Raw genomic sequence first — 26873 nt, 5'->3', positions numbered from 1 at the left:
TCTTAGAAACTAAAAAGAATGCCATAGCAAACAAAAAAACAGCCCTTTTCAGGGCTACCCCAATACTCTAGAAAAGAAATAACAATCGATTTGCCAATGTGTGTAGGTAGAGTAGTGTGAAAATAAACACTAACTCCTTTTTAAAAAATGTGAGGGTATGTGTTTGTGTGTTTGTGTTTGTAAGTGCTTAAGTAAGTTGGTATGAATAGTAGATTAAAATCATGTTTTTTGTTTGGTGTTTGAGGTGTATATTTGGAGTTAGATTGGATTGCTTTGCGTATGTTGATAGTCTAATGAAGTGATTTATAAAAAATTTTAAAATAGTGATGGGTAGCATAAAAAAGTGAGTGAGTGTTTCTTTTAGGTCCGCGCGTTGTTGTTTTTGGTCATGATGTAGGTAACATCAATTTTATGTTTTTTAGGGGGATGTTTTCCTTCACGTCCGCGCTGTCACTATAAATTGAAACTCGCTGGGCAGTCTAGCTACCCTTGTTGATTGATCAACACCAAAAATGAACACGAGACTGTCTAAACTGTTGGAACTTCATGTGCATCTGGAATATGCCAGGCGCCTGTTGAATGAACTGGCCTCGGAAGCCATTGTGGAGGAGGGAAGGATAAGAGAGGAGGAGGAAAGAAGAAAAAAAGAAGAGGAGGAGGGAAGATATAAAGAAGAAGAAGAAGAGGAAAGAAGATACAAAGAGGAGGAGAGAAGAAACAAAGAAGAGGAGGAGGAGAAGGAAAAGAAGAGAAGAAGAATAAATTTCAGAATCCCAGAGAGCGAAAATTGGGATTCTGAAGCGACATATCCTGCCTCTGCTCTCTCCCCCCAAAAAAGTAAAAAGTAACTGGGGGATAAGATGTGTATGTGGCACCAGGCCTGGAAGGTGCCACCATTAACCAGGTGTCCATGAAGTTCCAAAAAAACAGCCCTTTTCAGGGCTACCCAATACTCTAGAAAAGAAATAACCATCAATTTGCCAATGTGTAGGTAGAGTAGTGTGAATATAAACACTAACTCTTTTCTAAGATAGTGTGAGGGTATGTGTTTGTGTGTTGGTGCTTGTAAGAGCTAAGGTATGTTTGTGTGAATAGTAGATTATGGGTTTCTTTATTGTTTCTTAGCGTATGTGGAGAGTATAGTTTGGGTTTTGTAACCGCTCACGTACGATTGTGTGGATAGTAGATTATGGATTTTGTTTATTGTTTCTTAGCGTATGTGGAGAGTATAGTTTGGGTTTTGTAACCGCTCACGTACGATTGTGTGGATAGTAAATTATGGATTTTGTTTATTGTTTCCTAGCGTATGTGGAGAGTATAGTTTGGGTTTTGTAACCGCTCACGTACGATTGTGTGGATAGTAGATTATGGATTTGTTTTTTGTTTCTTATCGTATGTGTTTGTGTGTTTGTGTTTGTACCCGCTCACGTACGATTGTGTGGATAGTAGATTATGGATTTTGTTTATTGTTTCTTAGCGTATGTGGAGAGTATAGTTTGGGTTTTGTAACCGCTCACGTACGATTGTGTGGATAGTAGATTATGGATTTGTTTATTGTTTCTTATCGTATGTGTTTGTGTGTTTGTGTTTGTGTGTTTGTGTTTGTACCCGCTCACGTACGATTGTGTGGATAGTAGATAATGGATTTGTTTATTGTTTCTTAGCGTATGTGAAGAGTATAGTTTGGGTTTTGTAAGCGCTCACGTACGATTGTGAGGATAGTAGATTATGGATTTTGTTTATTGTTTCTTAGCGTATGTGTTTGTGTGTTTGTGTTTGTGTGTTTGTGTTTGTACCCGCTCACGTACGATTGTGTGGATAGTAGATTATGGATTTTGTTTATTGTTTCTTAGCGTATGTGTTTGTGTGTTTGTGTTTGTGTGTTTGTGTTTGTACCCGCTCACGTACGATTGTGTGGATAGTAGATAATGGATTTGTTTATTGTTTCTTAGCGTATGTGAAGAGTATAGTTTGGGTTTTGTAAGCGCTCACGTACGATTGTGAGGATAGTAGATTATGGATTTTGTTTATTGTTTCTTAGCGTATGTGTTTGTGTGTTTGTGTTTGTACCCGCTCACGTACGATTGTGTGGATAGTAGATTATGGATTTGTTTATTGTTTCTTAGCGTATGTGGAGAGTATAGTTTGGGTTTTATTATATGAAATGAAAAAGTAGGGGATGTTTTCCTTCACGTCCGCGCGTTGTTTGGTCATGATCTAGGTAAGATCAATTTTACGTTTTAGGGGGATGTTTTCCTTCACGTACGCGCTTTAAGTATAAGAACCCACAGTATTCGCCGTTCAAACCATTCTGCAAAGAATAAAAAAGAAGATGGCTTCTAACCAAATGGACAAAATACAAACATTACAAGACGTTTTAGACAACTTAGGAATGATGGAGCAGATGTTGATAAGACTGGTTGAAGACCATTATTCCTATAGTCCCCATCGTGTAAAGATGGAAATTAATAACTTAAAAAAGGTAAAGGACAAGATTAGTGGTGTCATGAAAGAGATAAAGGAGGAGAAGGAGGATGAAGAGGAAAGAATAAGAATAAGCAAATGGAACGAAAAGATTGAAAAAGAAGAAGAAAATGAGAAGAGGAAGAAAGAAGAGGAGGAAGAGAAGAAGAAAGAAGAGCAGGAGAAAAAAAAGAAAGAAAAGAAGAGAAAGAGTGTTGGAGATAAAATAAGAACTTGGTGGAGAAAAAGAAGAAACTAGAAGCAGAAGAAAACCCAAAGGCCCTTTTCAGGGCCAGCCATATTTCTCGAAAAGAGATAGCCTTTCCATTGCCTACCCCTTTTCTAAATTTAAATTTAAATTTAAATTTAAAAAAAACTTTTTTTTAAAAAAAAAAATCCCATATTCAATTCCCCTTGTCCCTAGACAAACCCAAACTCTATTCCCATGTTAATTTCCCATTGTCCCTAGACAGTCCCAAACTCTATGTTAAATTCCCATTGTCCCTAGAGTGACCCACGATTTTTCTCCATGTTAAATTTCCATTGTCCCTAGAGTGTCCCAGGGGTCTTTTTAATGCTAAGTCCCATTGTCCCTAGGGTATCCCACTTAACTACTCACAGTTCTTTACCTGCATCACGTGTGTGATATTTGCATTTTTATTGATTGTACGTGGCCAAAGATCACGCGATAAAGATAGAACTGATTTTTTAAATTTTAAGTGGTTTCATGGTGTTCTTGTTCTCATTACCGGATATTGATAATTTAATAATAATCTGAAATTTACAAATGGTCTCTAGGTGTACCCATACCAATACACAAGATAGCAAAACTTAAATTGTTAAGTGGTTTCTCACTCTATCATACCATACTACTCGAGTACATGAATGGTACACGGTACGAATTCAATTCCTAAAGTAAGCCTTAGGAAACTTTATCATATTGAAAACTCAGTAGGTTTAGATTTTTACAAACTCGGGACCAAACATATACATGTATCTCACAGCATAGAGGCATCATTGATGCAGGATTCTCTGTTGAGAAAAACATACGAGTCATGACATTTACAAAACTACATGTTTTTGAAAACTAAGTCACCCATTCCGCACTTTACTCTCATTACGTTGGTTTCTAAACCAAGGTGGTAAAAATAAACTGTATCAGTATAATATGTTCTCCCTCATATTTCAGTTAATGAAAAACACATACCCGCGAACTGACATTGATTCCAATTATACACCAGGAACCAGCAAAGTGAGCCATCTCCAGACTGAAATCCATAAAAACGACAATTTTTTTTAAATGGCTATATGCAGTCAATATCTTGACAAATGAACGCACTAGGATGTGAGATTTAGTGTCATCCTCATGACCATATGCAGTCAGTGTATTGACACATGGATGCGCAAGGACGTGAGATCTCATGCCATCGTCTAAGCTTTATTGGAGGAAAATTGTATACTCTTTAATAAGACGATTGAAGTTAAGTGTCTCACTTTGATTGGCCGAACTACATGTACTTTTGTATTTTTACTCTGAGTACATAACACATCTGTTGTTGTTGTTGTTGTTGTTGTTATTATTATTATTATTATTAATCAAGGGTAAATCAATTTTAGATCAAAGATGAATCGAGAACGATATTAATCTTTTTTTGGTCTCGATTTTTTTTCGGAGCAGAGAGAACTTTATATTTTTACCTGTTTATATTTATGTTTATATTTATGTTAGTCGGCAAGCTACTCAAATAGGAAGCTGCATTTGGCAATTCCCTTATCGGTTTACGACTGTTCTTTGAACACTGATATGCTTTAACGTCATGCAAAGTTTACACTTAAATGTTTAACTTAAAGGAAATGTTTACACTTTCTCTTAGGGTAAGGAAATTTTTAGTGAGTGCTTGCTGTATGAAAGTTTCACCAGTACATGTATTCACAATAATCCAGTTTGGCATCTCTCCTCGTCGTTTGTTCGAAGAATAATCCTTCACTATCCATCAGCGTTGGATTGGTAATTCCACTCTCGTGATCTGAATTCCGCGTTAGACACGGGTTGAATTTTCTCTCCCATACCGATGCACATGAAGGATTATATCAAGCCTCTATTTTCACCCCAACCCCTACCCTGTAGTAAAAGTTATCTACTGTTTAACACGCGACTATCTACTGCAGGTTTACGAAGCACTACATAGACGAGAAAGCCGTCTCCGATATCAGAGTGAATCAAATACTTCGTCCGTCTTTTGACAGCCTTCCACCAGCTCTTATTATAGTTGCAGATCTTGATCCTCTGCGCGACGGATGCTATGGTATCTTATATATAAACATGCATATTGTCTTTCTTTCTGTGTGTAACGATTGCCAAACAAGAGGTCGCGGGTTCGAACTCGCTGCGGCATCACATATTTTAAATACTTTTTTATTTTAGTTTTCAAACTTTCTTTTCAATTTTTTCATCACAATATATTTATTTTGTTTTACTTTTTTTTATTCTCGTCCTAAGACGGGCGATTAACCTAGTCTTATATATAAACACCCACATTTGTCTTTTGTGTGTTTCTTTGTGTCACGCTTGCCAAATAAGAGGTCGCGAGTTCAAAACTCATGGCGGAATCCAAACTTTTAAAATACTTTTTTGGGGTATTTTTTAATCTTCAAACCTTCTTTTTAACAGTCATTCCCAAAAAATTTTGTATACTTTTTTTAATACAATTTTATGTTGAAACTTTATGATATAACTTCTGTCTGCTAAACAAGAGGTCGCGAGTTGAAAACTCGCGGCATCCCATTTTTTTGGTACTTTTTTATATTTATGTTGAAAATATTATTTTAAGCTCGCACATCCCAATTTTGTAAATTGTTGTTAACGTTTTTATTCCCGTCCTAGGACGGACAATCTTCCTAGTAACATTTATAATCGTGGACGGATGCTGTGGTATAACATTTATAATCGAAGACGGATGCAGTGGTAAAACTTTTGCAGTCGTGATAAATTATCATACAGATGGTATTCTCACAGGTAGTATTTAATCGCCTCATTTAAGGACAAATATTTATTGATGGCACTTAAGCCTCAGGAGAGAGAGAGAGAGAGAGGCGTCACTGCCGCGGCGTGTCTATGTGCAAGGTACTTTATTTCCATTGTCTCGATTCTAAATAGTCTTCCAGGTGATGATGTGGCATTAAAAAGCCCAATCAATCAATCAATCAACAGTAAACCTCAGCTAGGTATTCTTCTTGTTGCAAAAGTGTGAATCAGTTAATAATAACCAGATAACATTTGTTAATAGCACGTTCATTGTTATGTATGTGTACAAACGTGTCACATAATATCAAACAACATTTTTAGAAACCTACAGACATTCTATTTCTTTGTACTTTTTTTCCTTAAAAGGAGTATCCTAGGTACCCCATTTGGTAGAGCGTCGGAATAGCATTCCATGGGTTAAAGATTCAGTACCTGTAAATGCCAACCTTCGTAGGCTTTCGCGGCGTGTACTTGAGAAAAGTACGTACTGGCGTTTCCTCGTCATGATATAAGGCGTTGGACTAGTGACCAGAAGAGTACGGGTTCAGTTCACATCATCGGATCAGCCACATCGGCTGGCTACCATAGTGTGTTCTTGTTGCAAAACGTTTTACTTGCCTGGGTACGATATAACCTTCCAAGTGTAACTAACTATGCCATTAAATACGCAAGCTAAACCTTAAGTTATTTATACTGAAAATATCACATTTAATTAACTTGTGACTTCATCCCCAAGTGTACGTCGGTAAATATGTATTGCTTGATATTCTATATATTCAGCCTTGCATGAAAAACTGAAGGAATCAGGTGTCAAATCCGAAGTTTTAACAGTGAAAGGAACACCACACGGATTTTTCTCTTTTCCAGGTGAGATTCGCTTAGAACTAACAACAATATATCATCCTACTTTATTACTTGATGAAAAAATGAAACAAGTCAGAATGTTTCCTACATAAAATGCCATTATAGGTAACTTACCAGTCAATTGCAATCCCCCCCCCCCCCCATTTACTCGATTCTGGAAGCTGATTTATGTTGCTAAGGCAGTGTTTCTCAAACTTTTTTGTCTTGCGGCGCACCAAAAAGATCTAAAAAATTTCACGGCACACCTGAAAAGATTTAACAATTTTAGTGGTGAAGAACTTATTTATTTTTACATATATATTTAAAGTTAATGTGAAGGATGTGCCTGCTTTCGAGAGCAAATTAGATTGAAGCGAGGCTCCAAAGTCGACAAACAAGCGCGCATTCATCGTCGATTTTAAAAAGTCTCTCTCTCTTTTTCGATTTGATTTCAGTCCATGCTGAAAATCCAAACTCACAAAACAACGAAGACACAAATGGCAGAATTACTTTGATTGCTTTTGAATTGATTGCAGGAGATGACTTCTAGATTGAGATCCAAAACTCATCCAAGTTCTTTTCGGGAAATGTTGACTGCACAAATTTATCGTTTTTTAAATCAATGAGCTGTTCTTCTTCGGTTGTAAGATTTGTAGTTTCGTTGTTTCCGAATGGATTGACCACCCATCCATATTCATCGCTTGCATGTGATGGGAAGTAATGCTGCAGTGCCGATTGTATAATGGGCTGCATGTATTTATTATTAGACTATAATTATAATTAGAGCGATCGAGTTTTCCTGAGATCTCGCACAAGTTTTGCGTTACGAAAGGAACCAATGAATGACAGACTGACAGAGATTGCGTTTTTATATATGTTACTTTCTTAACTTTTGCGACATTGATTTACCATTTAATTTTTCGATATGTTTAAGGTTTCAAAACGCTAGCAATTTTAAATATTTTTAAAAACTCCCACGGCACACCTGCAAATCTATCGCGGCACACAGTTTGAGAATCACTGTGCTAAGGGCATCATTTTAACAGCAAATCTATACTTCTTTTTTAAATTGACATTTCAAATGTCAGGATTTTAGATTCCCTTTAACACCACTTGACAGTGTTTTGGGTATTATCCCCAATTTGTTTAAAGGTCCTGATTCCTGTATATATATATATATATATATATATATATATATATATATATATATATATATATATATGTCTGTGTCTGTGTTAAGTCTACCTACTATTATAAATAATTTTCTACAGAATCCAGGGATAGCACTTTCCGTTATGTCTGGTGTATATTTATAATTCTCTCTCTCTCTCTCTGTATGTCTGTGTGTCTGTTTGTCTCTGTCTGTCTGACTGTCTGTCTGTCTGTCTCTCTCTCTCTCTCTCTCTCTCTCTCTCTCTCTCTCTATATATATATATATATATATATATATATATATATATATATATATATATTCAAACCTGTCCTGTAACATGTGGTCATCAGCGGGCACCTGGTCATAACGGTAACTTTTATTTCCTCTGTAATTTTCCCTAAATAAAGGTCTTGAATCAGCGGTCACATGTCTTCCTTGTCAGTGTCCACATATTTCTTAACCAGTCAGTGGTTTCACCCTGCCTTCGACGTCACTGGAAGGTATCAGCAGTGGCTGCTCCATGTATGCAAATTAAATTTCTTTTGTTGGCATGTTATACATAAAGGTGTATTAAGTGATTCGATGTTTAAACGTTTCATATTAAATTGTACTTCGTAATCCAGTGAAACGCAAGGGTGTCAGCATGTCGGCTTCGAAAGCATGGTGATTTGTAACCTTACAGTAGGTACACTGCACTAATGGTATCCCTTACGGTTTAATAATCCGGGTCTTATCTGAATCTTCACACCCCGTTTTTGATATGTGGACATTTATGTTGGGATCTAGGGTCAGAGTCAATTGCCTATCGAAAAGCTGGAGTTTGCTGCCACCGTTCGTTACTTGGGTGACGCTCGCCAGTTATTATGTATGTTTGAGAGAATGGCGTATGTAATGTGTAGTTGTTTGCATTTGAAACATGCACAGTGGAGAGAATGCTGGCATACCTCTATGCTACTTTGATGCAATGTGGTCAACATTTCTTTGGATATTGTACTTGTGGAAATTGTACATGATCTAAGCACACTGCTAACTAAAATAACTGTTCTTTGTGCTACAAAAATCAGCCTGAATTAGTTTAAAATACCAGGTTCTGAAAGTGAAATGAATGAATTATCAAATATGTAAAATGTAAAAAAAGGTTATTGGCTCTTTATTTTACAATTTACCTCTGAAGTTCAGGAAGTGAACATGACCAAGTGGAGCTAGCAGTTTTCTGAAAGGTGTACATATGGAGTAAGGCCAAGCTTGTATACTTTATAAACAATACCACACCCATCAATCATACACCAAAATATAGGTAATTAAATGTTCTTTGAAAAATGCGTAATATATACAATGTCCTTTTTAAATAGCCAGTATAACCAGTGAGGAAACCCCGGAAAATTCTTTTTCTTTAAAATTCTAACTCTATGCAAAATACGAAACTGTAGAGCGCCATCTTGTGGAAATACCTTTCACTCAAATTCATCTGTAATGGCTTCTCTTTGGTACGTAATCATACTTTCGGTGTAAAAGTTACAAAAGCATCCGTTTGAAGTCAATTACCTCCACCATTTTCGGCAGATGTACAATGCACCACTGTTACACGCTATGGGTTAGTCAGGATTGCACACTAAAGGATGCAGCTCATGAAATCCAATAGATGTCGTTAGAACAAAGCACTAAAATATCTGCTCGATCCGCCAAGGTGTAAATAGGGTTAACGTATTGGAACCTTGGCTACATAATAATATTTCACCTGTCCTGTTTATCTAACATTTTAAAAAAAAACAGCAAAAGGGTTCTGTAAATAACATTCATTATGAAACAAAAGACAAAAATCTATTATGTATATATAAGACCATAGTTCATTCCTTATTCAGTGTCTACTCGGCGCTTCTTGGCTTGTCTCTTGTATTCATTGAATGGAGCTCTTGTCACTGTCCAGCAATATGTATACAAGCATTGATGGGCTCCATTTGCCCTGATAGCGTTTCTCCGTTGTTGCAGTGTCTCGGTGAAATCGCTCGCCGTGCTAGTCGCTCACTGCTCTACAGTTCGGTGGAACAAAATCTAGATGAGAGTACAAAAATGTACCTTTAGTGACATTTGCAACTAAGGCTTGTGTATGCCTTGAGGAGGTTTTCCACCAAATCCCTGTAGTTGTCTGCCTTGTGTTGCCATTAACTGGAAGGCTTTCCATGCCGCCTTTTTGCTTGCCGCATAGTGCATAGTTAAATGCATCATCTCGAAGAAGTTCACGAATCTGAGGACCAATATAGACACCTTCCTTTATCTTAGCTTCACTTAACCTTGGAGATTTTCCACGGAGGTACTGAAAAGCGTGTTGTGTTTTGTCCATGGCCCTGACAAAGCTCATCATCAGACCCAGCTTGATGTGCAAGAGCGGTAACAAAATTTTGCTTGATTCAACAAGTTATAGATGCTGAACACTTTTCCTCCCAGGCTCCAATGACTGTCGGAGTGGCCAGTCTCTCTTGATGTAGTGGAAGTCTATCCCACTGAATCTCTGTGACAGCACCTTCCCTCTTAATGAAAGAAATGAACGAATCTTATAATGTCACTATTCAACTTGGACTTGGGTATTAACATTATTGCCGTAGCTATTTACATGAGAGAGAAACGTTCATTGTTGTAATGACTTGTCACTTTCTTTGATTCCAGTTAAAGGGTAAATTAATGATGTTGGGACACATGCTAGTATGTTTAATTCTAATGTCTCTTTTTCCTTTTTCTTTTGTTTTAGGTCAGTTTAAGGAGTGCTTCTCAAAGGCCAACGAACGGATTGCTAGTTTCATGCAGTCACAACTGTAGATCACACACACACACACACACACACACACACACACACACACACACATATATATATATATATATATATATATATATATATATATATATATATATATATATATATATATATATATATATATACAAGTTTGAAGAGAAACTGTTTGCTAAATATAAATACACGGATTACTATATAGTTGTATGGCTTGGTTCCAATTGTCTGAAGTCTTTTTTATCGTGGAAATAAATAAACTTTACAGGTTTGATTGATATGTATGTTTTAAAATCATGGATAAAATGGTTATTTGCTGTTTGGAAGCCATATTAGTCTAACATTGCATGGAAGATTAATAACTGTTGTATTCAAATGTTTGAATTGCTGTTCAAGAACGGGGCGCCAAAGGGGACATATAAAGTTCAAACTTCTATGATATTAAAAAATAGAGAGCTTATGAAATGTGTTTAAGTATAATAACTGCTTGTATCAAATCAGTCTTGTATATATTTATCTATTAACCTCTATACCTATTTATCTGTGCCACTTTCCCTCTTGATGGGAGTGTAATCTCTCGATAAATAATTACACGAGTCTTCTCGTTTTATTCTGCCGATCATCAACATTTCAATCAATTATGCATCTTCATACAAGCGTGATACTAATAGGACCGTCCCTAATGATTTTGTTGTACAAAAGGATATATCAATGCATAAAAGAAAAAAATTCCTTTTCGGAAGCATGCAACACTGATATATAGGTATTTAGCATGGAGTGTCTTGCCCTCTGCGACTTCCACCACTTAACAGTGAAAAACCAAACTTGCAAAGTATCACATAGATACAGTCCGGACAGACGGAAGCTAATCTTTATTTGATTGGCTGAAGCATTATGCTTTTGTGACACCAGCCTTACTCAAATCAGAATTGGAACAGTACACAATTGTTTCCCTATATATTCTCTAATTTGATTTTCGGTAATCAACGTTCCAGCATGTACAAATACAAATAAATCGTATGTTAATTGAAAGTAGCCTCATATATAAACTAACAGTTAAGTTTGTGACATATGTTATCCTGCGTTATTTAGAGAGGCTGTACTGTACACAAAACAGCGTGCCATGGATCACAGATTTCACTTCCGGGCTGATATTAGTGCCTAATGTGCAGTGTAGCCAAAGTACATATCGACAGTCACACAATATTCCTAATTTTCTTTCAATCATTACCAAGAATGCTTACATCCAAGCTTAGATTGGCCACCAAAATAAAAGAGGGAACAATACTGCAAAACTAGATACGGACTAAATCTGGTGGGTAAGGACCCGGAAGTAATTATTATGATCTGAGTTATATCAGGTCAACTTTTTTATGGCCAGTTTTAGTATAACTCTTACATTTTCATGCCACAAGTATTTTAAATGTACTCACGAAATCTTGTTGATTTTGATGGCAATCAAAGAGTGGGGTAACTGCCAGAGACTGTGTTTGTTAGTGTTCAGCAATATGCAATTTTTAGACCAACTGCTTTGAAACCCCAGAACTAAATTTGCATATCTTTTTTAAAATATAGGAATTTGTCAATGCATGTAAACCTATTTCAAGTACAATATAATTTCTGTCCAAACATATTTGAAATGGAAAATATTCATATATTTAATTTTAATATAACTTGAATAAAAACTTTAAACGTTGAAAAGTCTCTAAAAATATTTAAATTAATATTTGATACAAATTTAAAACACAAAACTGCAAAATTTTCAACATTAAAGTTGACAAGTTGACCAATTAATGATATTTAAGACAAATGGTAGCATGAACCTGTGCAACTTTTAACATTTTTGTTAAACAAATTGCAGCATGCGTAATTAATGTGTATAGGTGTAGACACTTAGAAAACAATGTCAAGTGCCCTGCTCCAGATTTATTGTTTCGAATGCTCAGCCGTTTGTTTGGATAGATAATCACACACTCAAATCAATTAAAATGATGGACTCAGTACTTTTATAGCAGAGATACAAAGTGTTTCAATATCAGTGGCCACAAAATGTCATTGTACAACTCTAAGGATGGACGTGTTGACCTCTCAGATAAAGATCGAAGCCATGGTTTAAGGTATTATAAGCCAGTGTGGTAGTATGAACTAATCATGGTGTCTTTTGACTTTTATATTGGACGTGTCCTAATATTGCCCTGGTATTGCGACCAGACTCTAGATGAGCATCCATGTTAATCCAACTCTTTCGCCTTGTTACAAATACATAGACATACCTGAAAAGAAATGACACGTGTTTCTTTAGTCATACAGAACCCTAAAACGTAGGTAAATGAAGTAAAAATGTGTTAGATGTTGTTTCCAAAGTGTCATTAAGTGCTCAAGCACATAAAAAAAACCCCATTAAACTTTGCATAGTGACACGTATAAATGTGAAGCAATAGACGAATATTAAAGTGATTATTCATCATTCAATTATATGAAATTTCCAGAAGAATGTTTATCTGGCATTTAGATTTTAATAATTGATTAGGAATCCCGTCTTTCATAAAGTTTAAGGCAATGTAGTCAGGGTGAGGGTTGATCACTGACGCAAAAATTAGTATACAAGAGCATACATGGAGGTTGAGTAGCAGAGAATTCACTAAAGGTTACTAAATTACTAAAGCTAATTCAACAGGAAAATAACATCTTTGGATACTTCAAGTGCATACAGCATATTATGTGCCTGACAGATAAACTATAGATACAAGTCAACTATAGATGCAATCGGATCCTATATCATAAACTATAGATGCAATCGGATCCTATATCATAAACTATAGATGCAATCGGATCCTATATCATCAACTATAGATGCAATCGGATCCTATATCATAAACTATAGATGCAATCGGATTCTATATCATCGATAATAGATGCAATCAGATCCTATATCATCAACTCTAGATGCAATTGTATCCTATATCACTGACTATAGATGCAATCGGATGTTATATCATAATCTATAGATGCAATCGGATCCTAATGCATCAACGGATCATAGATCATCAACTATGGATGCAGTCGGATCCTATAGCATCAACGGATTATAGATCATCAACTATGGATGCAGTCGGATCCTATAGCATCGACTATAGATGCAATCGGATCCTATATCATAAACGGATCCTAAATCGTCAATTATGGATGCAGTCGGATCATATAGCATCAACTATCGATGCAATCGGATCCTATATCATCAACGGATCCTAGATCGTCAACTATGGATGCAATCGGATCCTATATCATTGACTGTAGATACAATCAGATCCTATGCCATCAACTATGGATGTAATCTGGTTATATATTATCAACTATAGATGCAGTCGGATCCTATATAATCGACTGTTGATGCAATCAGATTATCTATCATCAACGAAATGTAAAATTATCATCACCAAAAATTCTAAACAAGGATGGACATTTTTTTCATGTGTGACCATTGACTTATTAAGAGCAATTATACAAAGTTAATTCAACTGAACTGTTTGAACATTTCTTGTGTATTTTTCAAGAGCGTCAGTTACAATGTATAAAGTAAATGAATGAATAGAATGTGATATCAGCTCTGTCAGTCCATGTTTGAACCTAAACAAACAATGAAAAAAGAGGATGCTTTGTGTTAGACTTTACTTTATTTTCCAACTTTCAAGTAAATAAGACCTGCACACGTTAATTTTATCCCTTTGATATATACTTCTTTGAAGATTTCTCCTTTTTTATGACAGTTCAAAATGTTTTGGTTGATACAATTAGAGGGTACCTTTTTAGCGTCTCGATCTCCGCCATCTAATTTATGTAACGATGTTTACAAACATTTATTGTAAGTTGTATAAGGAGATATATGTTGGAAATATATTACACAATCATAAGCACATAAATTTACTGCTTTGACCTGTATTAAATATGGTATCAAAAAAAGATGTCTTCGTGTTGTTTGTGATAAAGAACCCATTCTGACTTTTGAGTGAGGAAAACATGAAAATGGTGCTGTGGAAGCATTACGGTGACTTGAGCATAGTTTTTAGATCTTCGTCGATTGTAATGCGCGGGGGTGTCTGAGCAACTGCGCGAACGCGCGTAGCTTAGAGGAAACGTTGATCGCTACGATGTCTGCAGTGTGGCAGTTTATAGTGATGTCTAGCACTGGGGTATCATGCCACAGACATGTAGCATGACGTCCCACCCAGTCACATTATCCTGACACCAGGCCGACCAGTCCTAACACTAACCTCTCAATGCTGTGCGCCTAGCGAGGCAGCTGCTAATACCATTTTTGTAAGTCTTTGGTAATGACTCCGCTGGGGTTCGAACCCACGACCTCCCGCTTCCGAGGCGACTCTCTAACCAAGCGGTCGGGCATTAATGATTAACATTACTAATCATATGGAAAAAAGTGAACCAGCCGAGAAACTGTTAAACATAAAATAGAGTATGTATGAAAATATCTTACTGACTTTGTGACACGCATTGATGTGATCTAAGCTGGAAGTACATATATAACATGAAAATGGAATGCAGGGTTGGGTGTGGCGTTGTGACCAAAAATCGGAAGAAGAAAAATATTTCACCTGTAATTCATAATTCAGTGTTTTCGGTTTCATGCTGACCATAACAACAACAAAAAGTAACGAATACCTAATTTGAACTTCTCCATGTATGATTTTGATCTTACTTATATGTTTGTATACGTTGTTTATACAAATTTTATAACATATAACATGCAACAGCAAAACAAATTCGAAAGTAATTGTGTGCGTTTATTTCGTTGCCGGGAATATGCCTGTATCTGAGGGCAGGTACATGAATCCCATGCGACTCACACGCAAGTTTTGAGCCAATCTAGAAAAAAATATCGACAATTTAACGTATAAAGGGAAATAACTCTTGCAGACAAGGAGATTAAACTTATGAATTTGTTTCCCTTGTTTATTGGACCGGACAGCCGGACAGTTAACACTTCTTTACTTCTTGTGTTGCTTTTTTTACTTCTTGTGTTTTTTTTTAAAAAAAAATTTAAATGTTTAATTTTTATTTATTTTTTAAAACGGAGCACTTGTGTTTAGGACTCACGGTACTAATTCGGTTGCCATAGTAAACCTATGCAAACGTCATGATATTTAAAATTCAGTAACTTTAAATTTCTGAATGCTCATGATCAAAACCTATAGATGAATCCTGGATGACAATTTTGTGTAGAGAAAAGGATATGAGCCGCGGCATTTTCTGGACCTACATGTGTTTGAAAAATGTGCTTTCAATTCCGCACCAAAGAGTCGGGTGCTAATTTCAGTAATAGTGTTCCAACCTCAAGACTGTTAAAGGGCTGAAATTCCATCAATAAAACAATGTCTCTAAGAAAAAAATGTACAGTTATACCCAGGATAAGCTCTCAAAAGATTCTTTTTTACTAAAATGTAACCTTCATTATCAACCAATCCTCGCCAGGCAAACACAGATATATTCTTTTTTTTCACCAATTTAAAGACTGGTTTCCATTATTCCACACCATTAGTACCGTGAGTCCTTTAGGCGTGGATTACATGCAAGATTTAGTTACTTCGAAATCGAAAAGCTTGACAACGTGCAAAACTTCGCACCTCAAAAGCTGAAGATCTGACAAAAAGGAGCTCCAATAAGCGTAGTCAATATTAGGTTCTGCAAAAATACACGTTTGCACAATTTTTACGAATAATTTTTCTTAGTTTAACTTGCAGTAAAGGCAAATATGTTTAGAACTATTTTTTAGCTTAGCGGTGATGGTGCATAGTACCATACTGTTGGGGAACATGCAATAAAGAAAGGCAATGCTGCACAACACAAGGCTCTCAATTCCGTTTGTTTCTGTGGCATTATTTTGATTTGTAATCAATACAAACGGCGTGGAAGAATTCAACAACGGCATGGAAGAATTCAGCAACTTGAACTTGACATGCACATACCCTACTTTCTCTTCCGTTTATGTTTAAAACTTATTTATTTTGCATAAATTGTACCCTTTTTGGACGCGATACTGACACTAGTATGTTTTAGAGATGGAGAAAACCTGAACGTTAGGAGGAAGCCACCAATAATTAGGAGAGGTAGCCACTTGCCCTTGCACGTGCCGTATGAGGGTCCGGTGCTGGGGGTGGGTGGGTGCAAGAAGCAAGCGATGTCAGATTTGTTGAGATCGGATGAAATGTTTTTACAATGGATTTAACAGATGACGGTTCGATTAAACATTCTTTTGAAACAAATTTAAAACGTTTAGACTAAACTGTCTTACCAGAATGTATGATTTTCTCAAGTTGGTGAAAGTGCTTATATCTTACGAGCAATAGGGTTGTGCCTCTTACCGCTCCGGTGGCCTAGTGGTTAGAGCGTCCAACTCGGATGATGGAGGTCACGGGTTCGAACCATGGCCGAGTTATACCAAATACTTATAAAAATGGTACTAACAGCTGCCTCGCTTGACGCTCAGCAATGACAGGTTAGTGTTAGGACAAGTTGGCCCGGTGTCAGGATAGTGTGACTGCGTGGGTCATGATGCCCTAGTGCTAGGCATCACAATAAACTGCCACACTGCAGACATCGTAGCGATATGACGAAATTTGTTTTAAACAACGTTAAACATCCATATCACACACACACACACACACACACACACACACACACACACTTACTTCAACATCCGATTGCCATTCTGTGTGACTGGCATACCTTTAATATTTTAACCCCCGTGTCCATTCTGCGTGACTGTCATCATCGTTGTCCTTATTTTCAGTTAAGGAGGTATATATGATCACAAGTGGAAAATATGGTTACAATAAAAACGTAAGATAAACTTTAATAAGCGAACACGCATAAGCTTTTGGACAGAGTACATGGAAGCAATAAGAAAAAGTGTGCTGATTATAAAACATTCTGTCGCGATACATCAATACTGCATTTCTTGGTACATCTTACAACCATCAGCAAGGATATCCATCAATGATATTACTAAATAATCAGGACAAATAATGAAGGAAACAACAAGGAGCAATATGCATATCATTATATTATAAATTCCTCTGTTTAAATAATACATCAAGTAGTTTTGTAAAGTGTTATAACAGATTACACGATACAAATGATAACGTGTACCAGTCCAAGATGGCAGAAGGAACACTGGCACACAGCGGTCAACATATAATTTTACAGTAGGATGATTTTATTGATAGAGGTAAATTGATGTATATTATGGTTCGCTGAGAAAGAGAGAGAGGGAGAGAGAGAGAGAGAGAGAAACTTTGTGCAACTATTAATTTGTGATGTATGCATCGACTTCTCCAATAATCAATTCAACAGCTGAATCTGACAGAACGTCAATTTACTGTTTTTCTATTATATTGATTTATTAGGTTTACTAACATCATTGTTACAAATTCAAGATTTTAAAACGCCATTTGTTAAGATACAAACACACGTACACCACCAACAATTATCTGAACTTTTCGGGCGACACCAAAAAATGTTCGAATCAGCGGAAGATGGTATTTATGACTTTTGGCTATAATAAATCTGCATGTTTTGAAGGCAGATGTGACTTTCATAAACCATTCATCCAAATGAATGAGGTTAGCATAAATGAGTTTCTACTATAGTTATAACGCATACATTGTGGATAAGTTATCATTGCATACTGGCCTGTAAATCTATTGCGATGCGAGGCCATAACGTGAGCTTTCTCAAGATTTGCTGCAGCTTGACGCCATGGCATATGCTTTCTCAAGATTTATGAGATTTCAAAATTAAAAAAATTCCTATATTTGTTAATATACAAGACAAGTTTATGTAAGCTTTTTTACAGAAGAAGAAAAAAAAATCCCATAAGATTATACATAAAATAAATATAAATAATTATTATGGCACATTGAAACCATTGTGCCATGAAAATGTGGTCTCTCGAATGAATCATATAAGTATGTAATAATCATGATCCTGCATGGAAAATCTGGTGTTTCACCACAGGTGAACACAGTGATCTCTCAAGACGGTTTTTACCTTATTAGCATTGTACATACTTAAGTAGGAAGCACCAACAAAACACCCCAAAGTTTGCAGTAGGAACAATTTAAATCAAGTTTCGAAAGGCATTGTGATAAAATTTGTTTTAACATTGACGTAAACATTACAGTTGTTTAAAGTATTCATACCTCTGATATATTTTCGAAGTAGGTCCCCGGGTGGCCGAGTAGTCTAAATCGCTCGCCTTGACCGATCACCTCATCTCACCCCTGTCCACGTGGGTTCGAGTCTCGGCCAATGTGGATATGTGTGAAAGCTTGCCAATAGCTTCCCATGGATCGGTGTTTCTTACCGGGATTTTCCAGGCTTCTTCCTCCACCAGTTATATTGGCCGCCATGTATAGCCTATTTTGTGCACGAAAATGGCGTTAAACAAACAGCAACAACAACATTATCGACTTTCTTAGTCATATTCTTCATTTGTTTTCCAATCCACTAAACCTGCTTACACAGGCGATTGAAGTTAGACAGGCGATTGAAGTTACACAGGCGATTGAAGTCTTTGATCTACCGTCGCATAAAGCGCTGACATATCATGATATTTTCTTATGTATGATATATTTTAAACGCAAAATGTAGACACGGATCACATGGTGCATTATACGACGGAGATCTGGGTCAGCATTATTCGTATTTTGGCGCGATTTATTCACTTGCAACTACGGTGAGTACGATTCGAAACCCAAGTCGTGCAGATGCGTGAAAGAGATTGACCGAAATAAACCAACGACTGCAATAAAGCTATCAAAACACCAGGTTGGAACTGTTATTTTTAAAATATTACATCTTCCGGGGAATAAGTACAATTTCATAGAAATTGACAAGCAACACTTGTTGTGCGGACAATTAAGTTTTATGAGGTAAAAATCCCTTCAATAATGAGGCTATGAAAACGTCAAATGAGGGTGGAAAACGTTGGGTTACACTCTCGAACAGACAGGGATTGATTTCCGTCGTGTTTTGTTGAGAATTCAGCGGCGTTAGGGGAAACTATACCGGAGATAAGACTGGTAACTTGGGAAACATGAGACCAATTAAAGAAGAATATAAACAAATTGCTTCTGGCAAGTGTAGATCTTGACATGTTCGGAGAGAGAGAGAGAGAGAGAGAGAGAGAGAGTTCTGTTTTCAAAATATCTTTTTGAGCAGAGAGCAGACTAGATTTACCAATCTGGTAAATTATAATGACAGGTAGTTTGGAGAAAGTGAGCAGTTGAATTTACTTTAAGCATTTTGTAACATTAGCAAGTTACAAGTGACACAACTTTAACCAGACTTTCTAAATATATACTCGGCTTCGAATAACTAAAACGATGCCGTTTAATCTAAACGATCCTAACAGCGGCATCAGGCTTAGAGCTCACGGCTATTTATATGTAATCACAATGTCATACCGTACCTCGCTCAGTTTGTGTTTCGTTTGGTGTGTGTGTCGTTTGCCTCTTATTATGGCAGGATTAAATTTAAATAGACCTATCGTTGTTGAATATATCTGACAATTTAGGTAAAACGTCCTTAAAATCGCCTTGACCGAATTTCATGTTGCTACATGCGTGTCCATGGTAAACAACAGTACCATAAAAGTATGCCCGCCAAATGTCCTTGATTTTGATGACTGAAATTTGTATGCAGAAACTACTTTTCTTCTTTCAGTCACGGTGACCATGACCTTTGACCGTTTCATTCCAAATTCGATAGGCTTCCTCCAAACCCCCACATGTAAGCCAAGCACTAAGTTTAGTCGGGGTCTGTATATAGAACTAATGTCATTATGTAGAACCCTTTTCATCCCAAATCGACAGACTTTTTTCTTACCCTAAGTGCAACCCATCCGTAATGTTTGGTCTAGGTATGTGATGTAAAACTAATGTTAATTTTCAGTCACAGTAAATCTGGACTTTAACCATTTCATCTCGAATCGAAAAGTATCGTCATTACCCCAAGTGCAAACTAACCACAGTGTGGTAACTGAAGATGATTTAGAATTCAAGTTATTGAGCGTAACATTTTTTTCCTCAGTCACAGTTATCTTGACCTTATCCTTTCTGAGACCCACATCGATTGTGTTCTTCCACATCGATTGTGTTCTTCCACATCGATTGTGTTCGATTGTGTTCTTCCACATCGATTGTGTTCTTCCACATCGATTGTGTTCTTCCTTATTCCAAGTGCTAGCTATCCACAAAGTGTGGTAATTGTAACTGTTGGAAAAATTTGACCCAATGGACAGGCAGTCGCACGGACAATTCAAAATATAATACTCTCCGCACCGTATTAAAAGCCTCCATGATAGCTAGGTCACAATACCGTTCACACCACTTCATTCAAGGGAACTAAAAAGATTCAGTTATGTTCTGTTCGACTGGTATTTCTCCATCTGCTTGTACCCGATCGTCCGTCTAGCGCCTGCAGAGGCTTACAAACTTTAAAAAGTGTTTCTTTAAAATAAAATGTTACTCATCAAATTTCTGCTAACAAACATGTTTTCAAAGGTATTTTTTTAGGCAAATAATGTATTTGAACGATTGTTTCGGTCAACAAGATCGGTAAATCAACCTTATGTGTAATGTTACGTACTGTGCACTACATCGGATTTTACTAGCGATGTTGAAATCGTCTATCCTTCAAGATAAGAATTTATAGAATAAAAAATCGTACTAACAGCACTCTTAAGCAGAGATGAGGAAATATATGATTTAATTGGAAGGTGTAGATCCTGGGGCACTGAGAGCCATGTTCAGTTACAATGTGGTCCATTATATATATATATATATATATATATATATATATATATATATATATATATATATATATATATATATATATATATATATATATATATATATATACACATATATATATATACGCACACCCAAAATCATCGCCAGATTTATTCAACACTTCGAAATATCAAAATCTACGGCAAACGACGAACAAAGAAGATATTTATTTCATAATCAATTTTTTTTTAAATTATATATATTTCTTTATTACCAAAACAACATTACGCTGAAAAAGTTGGATGCCTTGAATTTAGGAATTTATCGATTACAGTTTAAAAATTGACATGAATGTGAATGTGAATTATTATTATTATTATTATTATTATTATTATTATTATTGTTGTTGTTGAAAATGCTTTCAAAATTAAATATTTTTCTTTAAATATTATAAGTTATATGATATCTTTTATCAGTTTATAACTTGACGAATCTCATCATGGTTAGCTCATTGTTAAGTACCTTTCGGATATTTCGAGTGGTCATTTTTAGTTTAATTTCAAATGTCCATCTTTATGGCTCCCTCTTTGAAAGGAAATATGAATTAGAATTGTATTTAGGATTAATTTTACGACAGCAGAAGCTACGACAGAGCCAAAGGTCAACTAGCTGCATCCTAAATGACAACAACAGGAATAACATCATCATCAACAACAACAACAACAGCAAGTACACCAATAATAAAAATACTCTTAATGATAATAATAGCGACAACAATAGCTACTAAAAAAACCATTAATTTTAACCTTCTAGATATTCCAAACTTTCAGTGCTTGCTTATACTGTGCGTCAGATATATGTATTGAAACTGGACTCTAACAAGTATATTTAAACATGCTGGTTGTGTGGCCATTTGGAAGTACCAAACTAAATATAAGAAATAGGACGTATACTCAGCGTTATACTGTACTGTAGGACTTCAATAACTCGAAGTACTGCTAACCTAAATTTCCAGTTTGTTATTTCGAGTTTCTGAGATCGCATTATTGAGAAAGCGGGACTGAGCGAGCCATTCGAGTTTCTGAGATCGCATACAAGACAATGCGGGATTAGCCGAATCATTCGAGTTACTGTGGTCGTTTCCAAGAGCATGCGGGACTGGACGAGTCATTCCACTGATGCTAAATATTCTGGTGATTCATGTTTGAATTATCAAAATGGCACTGTGTTTCAATAATTTATTTTTTCCTTGGGATATGGACAATGGCTTACGGCTATCTTATTAGCTTTCGTTATATTCTTACTCAGAATATAAACTATCACACTCTGATTTAAATATGTTGAAATTTTTTTCATGCCAAAGTTACAGATTTTTAATTATTCATTCAGAATACATGAATATAGGTAGTTCGTAAAGTCGAAATGGTAGATTCATAAGAAATTAACACGTGTTTACTAGGCGTCCAAAATGTTTACTTTTTCTGTTGGTTGATGGGGAAGGGGGTATCTTTGCCAATTGTGCGCTTACTCTTTTACTTTTTATTTTAAAAGTGATAGAACTGAGAAGTTCGCGGAAGTTGTATTGAACGTAACATCGTCGAAGTGCGTCTAACTTTTTTCTAAATTAATTACAATATATGTAACTCAGAAAAGAAAAATAAGAACAACAGACCCGCGCGATTTCTCTTTTACATGGTTGAGAAAACTTTATTAAATCACTTTTACATTTTCCATCATGACCTCGTCTCCGCGAAAAAAGAAAAGCAGCAAGAATTAAATTAGGACATAAAAAAGAGAAAAAAATAAAAACTCAAAGAAGCAGATATTTATGTCTGCAAAACCTGGTCCGCCAAATTGTTGCGAAATGTGTTCTGCGTCACCATTTGAGATAAATGAGAAGTAGAGTGGGGCTTTACAAATCCCATATTTATAATTATATAACACACTGAATTTTAGAGAAGTGTTCTTTCTTTTTCGTCTTTTTGTAGTATTTTATTTTAATATACCTATTATGACAAAGATATATATATATTTTTTTGCATTTACAACCATTCTTTTTACATTTGTAAGTGCTAGGTATTTATATCGTTTTTGTTGCATTTTTAATATTTAATGTCCTACAAATGTAAAAAAAAAAAACAAATTCTGTATATGTGACAAGAATTCAGCCATATATGTAAAAGCAATCAACCACAAATATGAAAACATTCAAAAAGGTAATCAGTTTTGTTACAAATGTGAATGTTCAAAACCATGTTTTGAAAAGACAATGAGACCAAAGTTATAAAAAAAAACGTCATTGTCAGTGCTTCTGAAACTTTCCAATCTGTGAAAAAGACAACAAAGTCAATGCTTTATTTTCGAATGTATTTCGAAAAAAAGGAAATTTGAGTACATATCAAAATCGACCATAAATGTAAAATTCGTTTTCCATTTATTTAACTATTTGAAACTTAAAAATGTTTTAAATAAACTTATAACGGGTGTCAAAAGAAAAATACCACATTAGTGAAGTAAAGCTACAAATGCAGCAAGAAAAGTCACTGACATTTGTATTTAGCCTTAGTGTTTCCTTTTACATACATAGTAAATTATTTTTGTCACTGTTGTTACTTTATTACTTTTATGGATCATATGTTTGACACATGTAACAAAGAGTCTACAGATTTGTATTTCATCTCTACATATGGAGTCAAATTCTTTCGATCGTTTCTACAGGACACATATATTTTCAGTAATTTATACATGTAACGGTGCTTCAACCTACAAATCCTAAAATCTATAAATTTCAATATTGTTTTGACAGTCAGAATGAAATTAAATTTAATTTAATGATTGTTAAGCAGTCAGTATCATCGATTCTAAAAATAAATCTCAGTATGAATCTAGAACCATAGAACAATTTTATCCATTCAGCACCCCACCCCACCCAAGCAAGGGAATGGCACCGATATAATTACAGGGGCTGGTTAAAAAGTCCTTTGCCTTCGCCGAAACGATGTACATACATCAAACCTTTACTTAATTTATTATTAATAAACACACGTGTGCGACATTTTTGTGCACATGTTAAATATAAAAAAATATACTGAAGTTTCAGTTTAATTTATATCTAGTCCTTTGTCGAAGAATGGTTACCGTTTTACTGATATTGTTTGCATAAAAAATGTTGTTGGCCGAATTAAATATGTTTGTGCGTGTCTAAATGCAGCAAAATACACACTTATTCAACACATTGTCAGAAATTCATTTAAGTTCCAGGTCCGAAAAGCGACATAGATTCCGTAATTCGATAAAAATCGGCATGTTTGGTCAGCCTGGAACAACGTTTTTTTTTTTAAACATAATTTACAGTGCGATTTCTTTTATTGCAAAGATGTAAATGACGCAGTGATTATTGTGAACACAACTAACCGCACCTAAGGCCGTGTATGTGACATGTTTAAATTTGAAAATATGTATGCAACGGTAAAACTGTTCAGAGAGATGCCAACAGTACAAAGCCACTTCATTTACAGTTATCATAAACAGCGTCGAATCAACCCAGAAATCTCAAATGTTTCATCAAAAATTATTTTTGTTGACCTTTTCCCTGTCAAAGATACAACTTTGGCTATATTTCTACGCGTCCAAAACAAACCAGTGTCACAGAATTCAAGGTGGAATTCGGCGTTTGTAGATTAATAATGAATTAGTTCCTTGCTAATCACCAAAATTGCCAAGTGATTGTTCTCATGGGGAGGGGTAATCATTTGCTCCACTAATGTCCTCATCCTCCCTCGTTGCTTTATTGGAAACGGACAGAATTCCTAGCGCCAGTTTATTTACATTTCTATTGTCAGCGGTCTCGGCTGCATTCAAGAGGGAAATTAATATTGAGTGTGTCACTGTGATTATTTGTATTGGAAATAGATGGCTTGTTAATTTTACACATAGCGTAACCAAAACATTATTGGAATTAAATGGAGATAGTCTGCTGAAGTGGGGAGATGGCGATATATGCTGAATTACTACAATCGAAGACTTCATAAACATAATGTGTCTTAGAAAGCAGCCCGACAAATGGGGTGGGGGAGGCATTGGCGAAAAGCTCTGCAAATTTCTTTGTTATTCAGAAGAAACAACCACTACTGAAATGTTTTAACTATGATAAAGTGCCACGCTATTTCTAAAGTTTCTCATCTTTCTACCCATGTATGCATGTATGTATATGTCAGGTTTCACAAACATGTACCTTTTGCTTCGATTCTATAATATTGAAAACTTGCCTTTTCAGATGTTGTCACTTGTTATTTTATTTATTTATTTACATATGTTTTACTTTTGTATTATCTAGAGAAATATTAAATAAACATATGTTATTTCTAACAACATTATTGCAAATAAACATGAACCACTTGCTTCACATATGACATTAAAATGTGCGTGTTCAATTATTTCGAATTGTATTTATATATTTGTTTATCTATCTTCATATTAATTTTGCTTTGAACCTATGGTATAAAACACGTATGTATGTATGTATGTATGTATGTATATATATATATATATATATATATATATATATATATATATATATATATATATATATATATATATATATAAAGACGTACAGTTATTATTTGTAGTAATATTTCAGACACACCATTTGTAAGAAATTAATGTTCATCATTATTTTCACATATTTGGAATTTTTTTAAAAACTCACCAGTTTTTAATTATGGATCAGTTGTCAAGATTAAAATCCTTTAATAATATCGTCTAAAAATTTGTATTATGTCTGTCTGCCGTTCTCATGTATTCTTTCTCGTTTTTTCTACTTAAGTTCCAGCGCTTGTAGTGGTGATCCTTTGCCTTTATGATTAGCTGAAGAAAAAAATTATCTTCCGTCAATTTAATTTTTATTCAAGGTATATACATCATTAAAGGGACTCAAATGAGTATATTGTCTGCAATCGCACTTCCTTGCTAAAGTTAAAACATAGTTAACAATCAAAACACAATGAATTAAATGTCCCCTACTTCAAATGCTTTGCTTATTAATTTTACTTCCAACATCTCCTCCACACACAAAAATTAAAACATCCGAATCAAGGATCCTGCAACATATTGATCTACCATTTGTTGTTACCGTAAATGCATTCTCATTTTGTACCTGGCTTTATTACTATACCGTCGTTAACTTTTTTTTTAAAGCTTTTCCAATTTTATTTGGACTATTTGTTAGCATGTACTTTTTTGTACTATTCTCATTTTATACCTATTGTTTGTTTTAATAAGACTGTAGCCAAGGAATCGTCATTTTATCTTTTTTTGTTGTATTTTTTTTTCTCAATGCAGAATATGCTATTTACATATTGCTGATTTTCAGAAATTTACACATTGCATGTGTGCATCTAATTTATTTACAGTTTAGTCCCGTATAAATGTATATCCAAGTCGTCTCATTCTAAAACACTATATACGTTTTTTAATTATTGCTCGACACGTCAATAGTGTCCTTTAAAATATATCTTTTTCATCACGGATTTGTTATATATCCAGATTTAGTTAAGGTTCGTTTATTTTGAACGTCAAATATTAATGTTGTATAAGGAATTCTCGAATGCAGATGTTACATTACTAAATCTTTATTGGACGGAATTCTCATATTTTATGTGTTCTGTAATCGTACTTTGATACAATTGCATGTTGCATTTTCTACAATTTATCTACGTAAACTAAGGTAAATGTAGGTTTCATGAACCTCGTGTTTCATTAATATTACATGCAGGTATGCAGATCAAACACTGCCCTCTA

The 26873-nt window shown here is 35.2% G+C and overlaps 1 protein-coding gene across 3 annotated transcripts in view; it reads left to right on the top strand.

The window, feature by feature from the left end:
• LOC149805042 (uncharacterized) overlaps positions 1–14225 on the top strand; it is a 103747-nt gene extending 89522 nt beyond the window's left edge. The window contains exons 6-10 of one of the 3 annotated variants that reach the window (XM_089946827.1): positions 4633–4716; positions 4750–4769; positions 6269–6355; positions 10231–10308; positions 10421–14225. In XM_089946827.1, the coding sequence (XP_089802953.1) occupies positions 4633–4716; positions 4750–4769; positions 6269–6355; positions 10231–10298 (259 nt within the window). In that variant the 3' untranslated portion in view covers positions 10299–10308; positions 10421–14225. Of the gene's footprint in view, positions 1–4632; positions 4770–5854; positions 6206–6268; positions 6356–10230; positions 10309–10420 lie in introns of those variants that run through there. The other 2 variants (XM_089946824.1, XM_089946830.1) reach the window with 2 other exon arrangements.
• Positions 14226–26873: the final 12648 nt, after the last annotated feature.

The sequence above is a fragment of the Sinohyriopsis cumingii genome, chromosome 2 (assembly GCF_028554795.1).
Source record: "Sinohyriopsis cumingii isolate HCF-2022 chromosome 2, ASM2855479v2, whole genome shotgun sequence".
In the NCBI taxonomy this organism is placed as follows: domain Eukaryota; kingdom Metazoa; phylum Mollusca; class Bivalvia; order Unionida; family Unionidae; genus Sinohyriopsis; species Sinohyriopsis cumingii.
The sequence above is the reverse complement of the archived record's forward strand: the minus strand, read 5'-3'. Positions and strand labels throughout refer to the sequence as shown.